The following is a 12422-nucleotide window of genomic DNA, read 5'->3' as shown; positions in this document are numbered from 1 at the left end:
ATTCTCCCTAGAAGCGAAAATGATAAAACTTTGGTCACATCGTGAGAAGACAAGATTCTCTGAAGAAGTTGATAAAGCTAGGAAAAGTGGAAGGCAGCAGGAAAAGAGGAAGACCAAAAACGAGACGGCTGGACTCAGTAAAAGAAGCCACGTCCTCCAGTTGGCAGGGTCTGAGCAAGTCTGTTAAAGATTTGGAGGTCTTTCCTTCCTAGGGTCGCCATAGGTCGGAGGCGACTTGACGGCACATAACCCACCCACTTCCAGTTGCCGCAACAGGCTTCGGTTGTCTCAGGAGTGTGTCGGCGAACAAAATGTTAACCCGATCACCTTTTTCTTTTCTTTTAACTGAGGAGAACTTGGCCGGCGGGAAGGGCAAACACAAGTAAGGGCACGACCGGCGGCGTCTCTCGTGTTTAATACGCGTGCTCAAAAGAAGCAACCCCCCCCCCGCGCTTGCTCTGTGGCCCCCCCGCCGTTAAAATACAGTTTTCAAAAGGGGGCGGGAACTGCCTGCGCCCCGCCCCTCCCCCGGGTGTGGCCCCGCCTCCCGCCCGGCCCTCTGTGGGGACGGGCTGAGGTGGCAGCGGCGAGGCGCTCGCTCTCTCCGGTCTTGTGGAGCCGGGCGCGGGCGGGCGCGGAGGGGAGGCGACTGCCGTCGTCAGCAGCCGCCGCCTGGGGCTGAGGGAAGCGGAGGGACGCGGCGCTGCCTGGCCTCAGTCGGGGCGCGCGAGAGGGCGATGGGCGCCGGCGGCCAGGCGGAGCGGCACTAGCCCAGCCCAGCCCGCCCGGCGCGCCGCGAGCCCCGCTGTGCCCCCTGCGCGCGTCTTGCCCCCCGGGCCGGCGGCGGCGGCGGCGCTGAGGGAGGCGGCGGCCGCCCCATGTCCCGCCAGGCCAATGTGGAGTACACGCTGCGCAGCCTGGGCAACCTGATGGGCGAGAAGCGCCGCCGGCCGCAGGCGGCGCCCGACGCGGCCAGCCTGGGCGAGCGGAGCCTCATCGCCGCCGCCGAGTCCTGCTCCAGCCTGCACAGCCCAGCCTCGGGCGGCGGCGGCGGCGGCGGCGGCGGGTGCGCGGAGCTGGAGCGGGCGGCGCGGCGGCAGTTCCAGCGGGACGAGACGCCGGGCTTCGTGTACGTGGTGTCGGTCTTCTCCGCCCTGGGCGGCTTCCTCTTCGGCTACGACACCGGCGTGGTGTCCGGCGCGCTGCTGCTGCTCAAGCGGGAGCTGCGCCTCGACGCCGCCTGGCAGGAGCTGCTGGTCTCCAGCACGGTGGGCGCCGCCGCCCTCTCGGCGCTGGCCGGCGGGGCGCTCAACGGCTGGTGCGGCCGCCGCGCCTGCATCCTCCTGGCCAGCGGCCTCTTCGCCGCCGGCGCCGCCCTGCTGGCCGCGGCCCAGGACAAGGAGACCCTGCTGGGCGGCCGCGTCGTGGTGGGGCTCGGCATAGGTGAGTCCGCCCCGCCGCACGGACGGACGAACGATCCAACGCACTCTTCCCCCCCCCCGCCGCTCCGGCAAACTTTCCCCCCTTTTGGTTCTCGCCCCGCTGCAAACTCGGGCTTTCTTTTGCTCTCCCTCTTCTGGCTGTGCAAGCATGGCATGTGAGCTTTGTGTTCCCCGGCAGCTTCTTATTTGTGACCCAGTAGAATAATAAGATACCTTCCTTCACACAAGTATTTTGACTTGACTGACAAGATGCAAATGGAATTGAAAGCATTTATTTACGGAAACACAGTAAAGGTTTAGAGTGGAATAACTGGTATGGGAGGTGCAACTGGCTCTCAACTGCACTTCCTAGAGGTTATACTTTCTCCCCAGCTTTGAGTTAACATGTTAAACTGAGCCTTAGAGTGTCTCTATGCAAGACATTTTACACAGGGATGCTCAAGTGAAAGGTCTTGCACTTGTTCTCCCATGGCAAAATCGAAAAGAGTGCAGTAGCACTTTTAAGACTAACCAACTTTACTGTAGCATAAGCTTTCGAGAATCACAGTTCTCTTCGTCAGATGCATCTGACAAAGAGAACTGTGATTCTCGAAAGCTTATGCTACAGTAAAGTTGGTTAGTCTTAAAGGTGCTACTGGACTCTTTTCGATTTTGCTACTACAGACTAATACGGCTAACTCCTCTGGATCTATCTCCCATAGTGGATGCACATGCACTGCTAGGGAGACAGAGTACACTTGAATATAAGACTACACAGAAAGTAAGTCACTTGAGCGTCCCCCTGTAAGATGTCTTGGGTAGAGAGACTGGTAGACTAGTCTTTGCTCAGGTTAAGGGGGGTTGGGGGGAGAGCTCAACTCTCCCAAAGCACACACAAACTGATCAGAGTAAAGTGTGGGTTATAAAAGCCAAAAGAGTTCTAAAAACCGGCAAGGTTTTGTGCCAGCAGATGCTGAGGAAGTGATTCTCTTGTCCATGGAAATTGATAATGAGTTAAAATCTTGTCTTTCAGGGACCACAAGACACCAAACAACTTTATTCCAAGGAGATAGAATAAGATGGGCAGGCATGTTAGTCAGTCTGTAGCAGTAGAATAGAGCAAGAATCCAGTAGCGTCTATAAGATTTAACAAAATTTGTGGCAGAGTATGAGCGTTTGTGAGTCACATTAGAAAAGAGCAGGAGTCCAGTTGCACCTGTAAGACTAACAGCATTTGTGGTAGGGTATGAGCTTTCATGAGTCACAGTTCACTTTTTCAGATACATCTGGACTCTAGCTCTTTTTGACAACTTTATTCCATTATATCCTTTTATTGCTCTTATATGCTTTAGAGTAGCTGAAGAAGTGAGCTGTGACTCACGAAGTTCATTCCCTACCACAAATGTTGTTAGTCTTATAGGTGCTATTGGACTCTTGCTCTTTTCTACAACTTTATTCCAGTATATGCTTTCGGTCATCTGAGGAAGTGGACTTTTGTCCACAAAAGCTTGCACTAGAACAAAATTTCCTTGTCTTACAGGTGCTGTAAAATGCCTAACAAGACTTGATTTCAGCATACGTTTTTGTCAGATGGTTTCATTTATATTGGAATAGTACCTTGTTAGTCTCTTAAACTGGCTGGTACTTAAACAGAGGCAGTGTGGTGTAGTGGTTAGAATGTTAGACTAGGAACTGGGAGACCCAGGTTTGAATTCCCACTCCGCCACGGAAGCTGGCTGGGTGACCCGGGGCCAGTCACTCTCAGCCTAACGTGCGTCACAGGGTTGTTGAGAGGATAAAACAGGAGAGAATGGTGCAAGCTAAATAATCAGCAGGGCTATCCCTTTGTAACTTAAGCAATGTTCAGGTTCTATTCTTGTTTCTTCTTCTGTGCTTATCACTTCCTTAAATACTCAAAGTTGTTCTTAACAATTTTTATTTCTCCCTTGCCCTTTCGCTTTTCAACTTTTGCAGTAGTGTGATTTTAAGCAACAAGAACTTCACCTGGATATCTAGGAATTGTAACTCAAACACACAGTGCCTTCATCTGCTGCCAAAACGTTTGAGTGTTTCTAGTGGAACTGGAAAGCAAATTTATATTAATTGTTATACAGTCAGGATTTTACCTGATTTTGGGGGGGGAGGAAATCTGTCATTGTGTTTGTCGTGGGTCTTCAGGAAGAGCTGTGTTTGCAGCGCTCTTGTAACCTTGAGCTACCGTTTACAGTTTAGAAATTCCATTTAAATAGCCCCACTCTAGATCATGTCGGTTGTCCTCGATTTTCCTTTTGCACTGGACCTCTCATTATGTCCACTGTGCCAAATGTGCAAGTGACAACGGTTTTGTGTATCTTTTTGCAAAATGTGCGGGAGGTTCACCTGACTCAGAGGTCCTGAGTTATAATTTTGATGATGCACTCTGTGCTAGATACAGGAACAGTTTACACTCCTTAAAAAGCCCCTTCATCTGTGCTACAGCACTTGTTGACAATTATTACGTACATTTTTGAACAAAATAAAAAAAAATGCAAACAGGCTCTCTTCCTGCCTTATGTTTGTTGCGGCATATTGAACATTGGTTGTGGCTGCAAATGGTTTCCTTAATAGCTACCTCTGTTCTGATATGTGGTATCATGTCATGAAATCCCTAAAGTCTCATAAATTTATTTGACCCTTAGAGGATAAATTCATGAATGAGTGTAGGAAGTAATGTTTATTTTTTTTCTCTTTCTCCCTTCCTCTGCTTTTGGAAGAAGTGTTGACACCTCCGGCGGTGTGAATTTATCAGAACTGAGTTTTTATCCTTATCTGCCTCTTGAGTTTCAGGAATCTCATTTGAGTCATCTCCCCCCCCCCCCAATTTTTAACAGCTCCATAAAACAGATCAGTCCGATGTTGAGTGACTGTGCATTTGAACTTGCGCTTTTTGGGTCCAGGCGTGACTTTATATCAGCCGCATCGCTTACTTTCTCATTTGGCTTTCAGCATTTAGAAAACTGTTTAGGCCCAATATGCTCTAGTCAGTAAGGATCCGCAATGTGATCCTAACATGAAGTACACCCTTCTAAGTCTTTTGAAGTCCGTTGGCTTTGAAGGGTCTAACATTGCTTAGAATGGCACTGTAAGCGCTAATAGGAAAGTGAACAGACTATCCACTAAGGAGCATATATGGACTTGTTTTTCATTTCAGTGCTATAGCAGTTTACTTGGATGTAAGGCCTCTTAGTTTCAGGAATACTTTCTTTCCAAGTAAATATGCTTAGGATCATTGTCCTTGATTAAATTTGAATCTTGGACAAAAACATTCTTTTAGATAGTGGTATCAGGAGGACGGGAAAGGCAAACCCTGTGCTTGTGTCAAACGGAGGAGGCATGCAGGTGTAATTCTCTACCCTGTCAACTGAGGGGGCCCCTGAGGTGCCACCTGGTGCCACTGGGGTTGGCGGCGTGGGAGAAGGCAGTGGGCTCCATATCCCTCAAATTGCTGAAGTCTTCTTCCCGTTGGTATTCATTGCTGTCACTTGACACCTTTTGTCTCTTTTGAATTCTGTAACTTGTGTAATCATCTCTCTCTGGGCATCTGGAATTTGTCTTTGGAGGCCCTCATTTTCAGAGGCTGGATGGGTGAGCACCAGGGCTAGTCTTTTCTGTTGTGGTGCCCAGACCGTGGAACTAAATCCCCACAGAGAATCACTTGCTGTTACTGAATCTTATCATGTTTTAGGCACTAGCTGAAGGCGTTATTTTCCAGAGCTTTATGATCTGCACCGTGTGGATTTTCATTAGCTGCCCTCCCTTTTGTGCTGCTTCTGTGCTTTAGGATGGTCTGTTGTCTTTTAGCTGTTCTGCTTTTAGGAGACTTAAAATAACATTAACATCAGTATCTCAACGTGATGTTGTTTTAATCCTTTTAATGAAGTCATTTTAATTAGTAATTTCATCTGCTTTTTGTTGCTGCTTTGAAAGACTTATTGTGATAACTTGAAAAAATGTTGCAAGCTACGTTACGGATGCCTGTATGTATAGGTGGGATGGGGGTAGAGAGAGCCATCAAGTCGTAGTCAACTTATGGCAATTGCTGTTGGAGATTTCAGGGCAAGAGATTACTAACAGAGGTGGTTTACCATTCCTTGTCTCTGCATAGCAACCCTCATCTTCTTTGGAAGTGTCCCATCCAGTTACTAACCATGGCTGACCCTGTTTAGCTTCTGAGACCTGATGAGATTGGGCTTGCCTGGGCTGTCCAGGCATAGGTGGAATATACATACCAAAATAATAAGAAAATCTTTCCCCTCTTATTTTCTTTTAAGCTTAGAATATCTTCTGTTTTTTCTCTACTGCTCCCTATGGGGAGACTTCATTGCTGTTTCAGTTAGAGCTTTCAGCTACATTTTGCAGGAGGCTACTCAAAGCTATACTTCTTACCAGCATAATTTGAATAATTTCATTTTTCTTTTTAATCTGCTTCCCCTTCTGTATATAATATGAGCCTATGGGCAGGGCCTGTCTTCACTTTCTTTATATTTTCTGTTTTGTTTTCAAATAATCGGCATTCATGTTAAGCCAGATACACAATCCCCTGCCCATTGGCATAAAAAACGAAAAATACAAGACATAAAGTTGAAGAGGAATGGATTGAAGATCAGAGTCTACTAGGTCAAAGAGCGCACAACTATTGTGTAAGGAAGGGGTCCCATCTTTTTTGAGCCTGTGGGTGCCTTTGGACTTCTGACAATGTGTGGTGGACACACCCACAAAATGGCCACCTCAGGCGGCAGAGCCAGCCACCAAATGGCCACTTCAGGAGGTGGAGCCAACCATAGGGAGTGAAGTTATGTATAACTAATACTAACTCTTCAACATTTCAGACAGAAAGCTCTGCTATATTTTTTTGCATATGATTACCCTCAGTCACTCTCTGAAGATCCTTGTACAGTAGTGGCAGCTGCTTCTGAAGCAATGTTTTTTAAAAAAATCTGCTCAGCTAATTAGACCTCCAGTTACCAATCAGAAGACCTCATGAGCAAAAGCCCCACCCACTTTCTAAACTCACAGGGTGCAGGAGACGTGTCGGTGGGCACCGTGTTGGGGATCCTTGGCAGGAATGGAAGGGAGACGGTAGCTCTTCCCGTGAAGTATCCAAGACGTGTGTTTATTTCACTCTGTTTCCAAGGAGCTCAGGGTAGCATACATGAGTCTCATGTCCCTCATTTTATTCTCACAACCACCTTATAAGGTAGGTTGGGCTGAAAGAGTCAGCTTCATGGTTGAGTGGGAATTTGCCTCTGGACCTCCCAGTTCCTAGTCCAATGCTCTAACAGTACATCACAACGAGTGTCAAATATTTTAGATGAGGACTGAGAGAGAATGTTTTGTTTAAGGCACCTAGTGGGAATGGGATGAGATGAGAACTGGCTAACTTGCCAAGAGGCCTTGATTTGCAACAAACTATGACATTCCCATTTAAAACTCAAACACAACCAACATAATAAGGATGGTGACCAGTTACAACAGAAATAATTGGTGATCATTTTTGAGTTTTACATAGAAATGTTTGTTAAAGACTGCTCTGCTCAAGTTTTCTAGTCTTTCAATACCACTGTCTGTGTTTTTTCCCCTATTAATAGTGTATGTATGAACTGGAGATCCTCTGTGGTGACAATCTATATGGCCTTCCCTTTTTCGTGGCTACTTTTTAAAGTCCAAATAACACATGACTAATAGGCTGAGTGGTGTAGTGTTTAGATTGTCAGACCACAATCTTGGAGACCCAGGTTCAGATTCACGCTCTGCTATGGAAGTTTGTTGGGTGACTTTGGGCCAGTTGCTCCCTCTCGACCGAAACTACCTCACAGGGTTGTTGTGAGGATACAGTAGAGGAGAGGTGAATGATGTAAGCCACTTTGTGTCATCATTGGGAAGAAAAACGGGTTGTAAATAAAAATCTGCAGTTTCAGTCATAGAACTCCAAAGTCATGTTATGTGTAGTTTAACCCTTATCAAAGTCCAAGTCTGATGTCATTTTAATCTCTTTAGAGAATATCAGATTTTCACATTTTTCAGTAATTTAGAGCAGACTTTTATGTACACTCAAAACATAGCCACCATGTTTCCCACTTTTATCACCCTCTCCCACTGGAATAATGAGAGCACTCAAAGGAATATGGAAGTAAAAAGTGCCATCAAGTCTCAACCAACTTATGGAGACTGTAGGGTTTTGAAGCCAGAGACGAACAGAGGTGGTTTGCCGTTGCCTGCCTCTCTGTAACAACCTGGGACTTCCTGGCTGGCCTTCCATCCAAGCCCTAAACAGGGTTGGCCCTGCTTAGCTTCCAAGACTGGCCTAGCCTGGACCATCCAGGTCATGCCATTAAGGAACATATGTATATATTAATGCTGGGTGTATAAACACTAGTCTGAGTTTCTTGGGGAAAGCAGTGCAGCTTTGAGACAGGCATAAGAGTGCTTTTAAGGAGAGAAGGTTTTGCTGGCATATCAATTAATTCTATCCATAGTTGCGTATTTTAACGTTCATAAATTTATAGAACACCGGCACTATACAGAAATTGGTCTATATATTGGGTGAAACCTTGCCATGTCTGTGGTCTAATAATCAGAACTATGGCTTCAAATGGAGATTTTCAATACCTCAGTTATATCATAATCAACACTTGTGGGACTGAAGTCTCACGGTACCTGACAAAATGGACTCTGGCCCACAAAAGCTTATGCTAGAATAAAAATGGCCTCATCCTTTAAAGACTCTTATTTATTTTTTTGCAAAAAAACTTATAATAGCTCCTCTGCAATTATTACCAGTTTGGCGACTATTAAGAAGGACATTCCATCAAAGACTTAAAGGTCACTGTAGTTCAACAGAAACCTTTCAAAAACAAAATCCAACGGGAAGCTGCTGAATTGGAATTCATATGTAAATTTGACTCTGTCAAGCTGGGACTGAATAGGGACTATGAATGGTTATCTCATTATCACAGGTAACTGATTTCCTTTACAGAGGCGGGATCAGGGGGAGTCCAGTGGCACCTGGCATGGGCTTTCGAGGATCACAGGTCTCTTCGTCAGAAGCATCTGGTGGGGAGAGCTGTGATTCTCGAAGGCTTGTGCTGCAGTGGAATTGGTTGGTCTTGGAGGTGCTGCTGGACTCTTTTTGATTTTGCTACTACAGACTAACACGGCAAACTCCTCTGAACCTTTACAGAAGCAAACTCATCTCCATATCAGAAGGAGCTGTTTGCATCTCCATATCAGAAGGAGTTGTTTGCATCTACCCCGCCCTCCCCTCTCCTCTATATCTGACCAGTTTCTTTTGGCCCTCCATGCATCTGACGAAGAGAACTGTGATTCTCGAAAGCTTATGCTACAATAAAATTGGTTAGTCTTAAAGGTGCTACTGGACTCTTTTTGATTTTATTAAGAAGGAAGTTAACCTAGATTAAGGATATAGCAGTTGGAAAATGTCCACTTTTTGAGTCCAAATTTACACGTCTGCTGTAAGATATTAACCCTTTTAAGAGCTGAGTTGTGTGGCTTAGGAGTGTCCCCTCCCATGAAGTCTTCATTTCTACTTCTGAAACCCCCTCTTACTTAGGCTCAGAAGGGTGAAGTGTTCAGGCAACTTATTCAACACAAAACACATGCTCTTCTGCTGGTGCTGCACAGTCAAGTGTCTGAATTTAGGGGTGTGCGCTTTGGGTTCCCAGTTCGGAAACCCCCCCAACCGGGCCCGATTTGTAAAGATTCGGTATTACCGAATCCGGGCCAGTATGATGGCTCTGATTTGGAAATACCAAATCAGAGCTTTCTGAAGCAATTCGGATTGCTTTGGAAAGCTTCGGGGCCTTAAAGGGTGCCTGCCCTGCCGCCCTCCCACCACCACCCCACTTACCTGGGGCAGTCTTCTGGCGGCGGTGTAGGTGCCGGAGTTCGCTGCTGCCCTGCCTGCTGCCACAGAGGCCTCCGTGGCGGCATGGGCGGCGCAGGCGCCACCATTTGCTACTGGCAGCTGCAGAGGCCTCCATGGTGGCATGGGCATGGAGGCACCGGCTGCAGCCTTCCCCACCGCCCTGGTGGCTGCAGCAGCAGTGGCAGAAGACCCGCTGCAGTAAGTGGGGTTGGGGGAAGCGGGGCTCGAGGGAGGTCTTCGGTATGCTCCGATTAATTTCGAAGCATACTGAAGCGATTTCCAAATACCCGAACTGCTTTGGGCTTTGGGGTATTCTGGATTGTTTTCCTGCTTCGGGTAAATCCGAAGCGGGAAAACCTAATCTTTCCGCTGCACACCCCTATCTGAATGTTTTCTGCCAGACTCAAAATCAGCCTTGCTGCCTTCCTGGACTTGGCTTGAAAACATGGGACAATCCACCCACCCCAGTCTGAGCTCTTGGGAAATATAGTTTTGTTTAAAATTGGAGGCAGAGGCATTCAGTTCCTGGCTCTTATGTTGTGCAGCCTTTTCCTGCACTAAAAGCAGCACCTGTTTGCGGGCTTAGTTCTGATGGGTCATTTCATTATCTAGAAAAGTCAGTCTTAATTACTCTGAAGTAATCTGTTTGCCAGAACGTGCGTACTGATAAGCGTCATGCTTTAATTATACACAATTGCTACCCTTGTATTCAAACCAGCCCCTGGAGTGCTTCCTCTGTAACTCACAAAGTAGTGTTTTTTTAATAAAACTGAGGGCCCCCTGTGTAGCGTCTCCCAGAGACTTGTTAGTTTGTTTGTTGGGCTAGAACTTTGTGTCTTAGAGACCCCCCTCCCCCTAGGTTGCAGGCTTCATTCTGATAGAGTCAGGATTAGGGGTGGAGTGTATATGCAGTGTGGATAGTGGTTGGAAAGTCATACAGTTGGACCAGTCATACACCCTCGGCTTAACCTGCCTCACAGGGTTGTTCTGAATGTCAAATGGGGGAGAGGAGAACAATGAATGCTTCGGATCCCTGATGAGAAAAGTGGGAAATAAATGAAGTAGATACACGTTCACCTCTGAGGGCAGCCCCACCACCAGGAAGAAAGAGTATTCCTCATTATACCCTCTCTCTCAAGGGAGACTAGGCAATTTCTCTTGCTTTCAGACACTTACCAAGGAGTAAGATCCATTGAATTCAGTAGGACTTCCTAATAAAAAATCAGGCTTGGATTGCAATCCTAGGTGCAGCATACTTGGGAAATAGTTGATTTGGGTTTGTCTTAAAATCAGTGGGGTTTCTGTTCAAGAAACCTAGGCTAGGCTGCAGGAGTCAGCCCCAGAATAATTTGCGGGGGGGGGGCCCTCTGGTCAGCCCTTCCTGCCAGAACAGGGCTGTCTCCCCCAGCCCATCCTAGGGGCTGGCCTCCTGGTCTCCCCTTGCAGAAATCTCTGCTCAGGGCTGCTGTGAGGGTTGGATTGCCACGACTGGTGGCTCCTTCTGCCTTGGTGCCAGTGCTGGGAGAGGGGCTTCTTCTGTCACTGGCCTGCTGGGAAATTTCCCAGTGAGTTCAGTGTCCGATCCACCCATATTTTCTGAGCTGAATTAATATGGTACATGGTGACATTGTTTCTGCTTCTAATGATGAGAAATAGTTGCTTTTCTATGGAGTCACGCAAGATTACTTGGGGCAGTAAAAAAAATTATCCTTGTTTCATATCAGCATGTGGACCCTTAAGAAGAGGATGGACCACCGATGCAAGTGAACACGATTAATTAGTTGATTTCTACGGGATTTTGGTTTCTATTTGTCTTACAACTGTTTAGTTATAACAAAGTTTAATGCACATGTTTACTTGGCAGGCCAGTGACAAATGAAGCCATGTATATAACAAAATCCAGTGTTCTTCTGTCTTTTGCTATTTTTTATAATATTTTAATGTTTTAATTGCCAATATGAGTATATTTGCGTTGGCTTGTTTCATTGCTGTAAACTACCTTTTAAAACTCAGAATACAACTAATAGGCTTATGTACAAGTAAATTGTTTCATATCATTAGAAGTAGAAGCAATATCACCAGAACCATTACATCGATTCTTCTATATGCTTTGCAAATTACTGTAGGAAAAATGACAACACATTGATGGAAAGTATTGAATGGTTAATATTGCTGTAGCAGTTGATTGGAGTGAACTGACCATTGAGATGTAGCTCTTCTTTCCGTTGCTCCTGTCTTGTGACTTTACTACTGTACTTGTTAACAGATTTGTGCCTCAAGTTGAGAGCAGCACGAATTCAGGCACATTTTATTCAAGAGTAGTCAGATGGATCTTCTTCGGATTGAGTTACGATTTCAGCTTTAGGCTCAGAACTTTTCGCATAGTATCTTTTGCATAAGAGAAAAGGTTTGAAAATCTGGACGATGGAAGTCGAATGTGGTACAATTTCTAGCAAGCTCTATGCTTCGTTTTGTTAATGATTGTCAGAACTAGCTTTCAAAGCTTGAACGTGTATAGGGTATTAAAATGTCTTAAACATTTTATCTTAAGCCTTGCTTAAACTGGGGAAACTCCTTAAATATTGCTGGAAAAATAGTACTTAAATACAAATGTAATTACTGTAATTCTTAAGTGGAATGCAACATACACATGCGAGTTTTACTTGGTATTTGTTCATTTTCAGATTCTGCTAAATTGTTTTTTTCTCGTTCAAGCCAACTTTTGCTCAGTGAAAAAAAATTACGCTAGGAATATTGGTAGAATTCTTAAGGTTATAATCCATTCCCCTTGAATATTAACAGGCCCTTATTTGTTTACTGAAATGGTCACTATCCGTTAATGTTTTCATCATGAAATCGGCCATCAGAGGGAGCTCAGGAGCCTAAGCAATTTCTACAAGTCCTTTAAATAAGCAATTATAGCTGATTAGAAAATGGAAGTTCAAACTAGAAACAGTAAGCTAGGCCACTAAAAGAGCAATATGGCAAAACTCACTTTTCAGCTAAACCACATTTTGTGACATTAAATGTACAGTGGTGACAATTTTATTTACCATCAACACTTTGCTTTAAAATTC

General features: G+C 45.7%; 1 protein-coding gene across 1 annotated transcript in view; it reads left to right on the top strand.

The window, feature by feature from the left end:
- Positions 1-878: 878 nt before the first annotated feature.
- The window catches only part of SLC2A13 (solute carrier family 2 member 13), a 222952-nt gene continuing 211408 nt past the window's right edge, over positions 879-12422 (top strand). Inside the window, exon 1 of the mRNA XM_054988163.1 lies at positions 879-1443. Coding sequence (XP_054844138.1) covers positions 879-1443 — 565 coding nt within the window. The remainder of the gene's footprint in view (positions 1444-12422) is intronic.

Source organism: Eublepharis macularius, chromosome 9 (assembly GCF_028583425.1).
Source record: "Eublepharis macularius isolate TG4126 chromosome 9, MPM_Emac_v1.0, whole genome shotgun sequence".
Lineage (NCBI taxonomy): Eukaryota > Metazoa > Chordata > Lepidosauria > Squamata > Eublepharidae > Eublepharis > Eublepharis macularius.
This window is presented reverse-complemented; position numbering and strand designations above follow the sequence as displayed.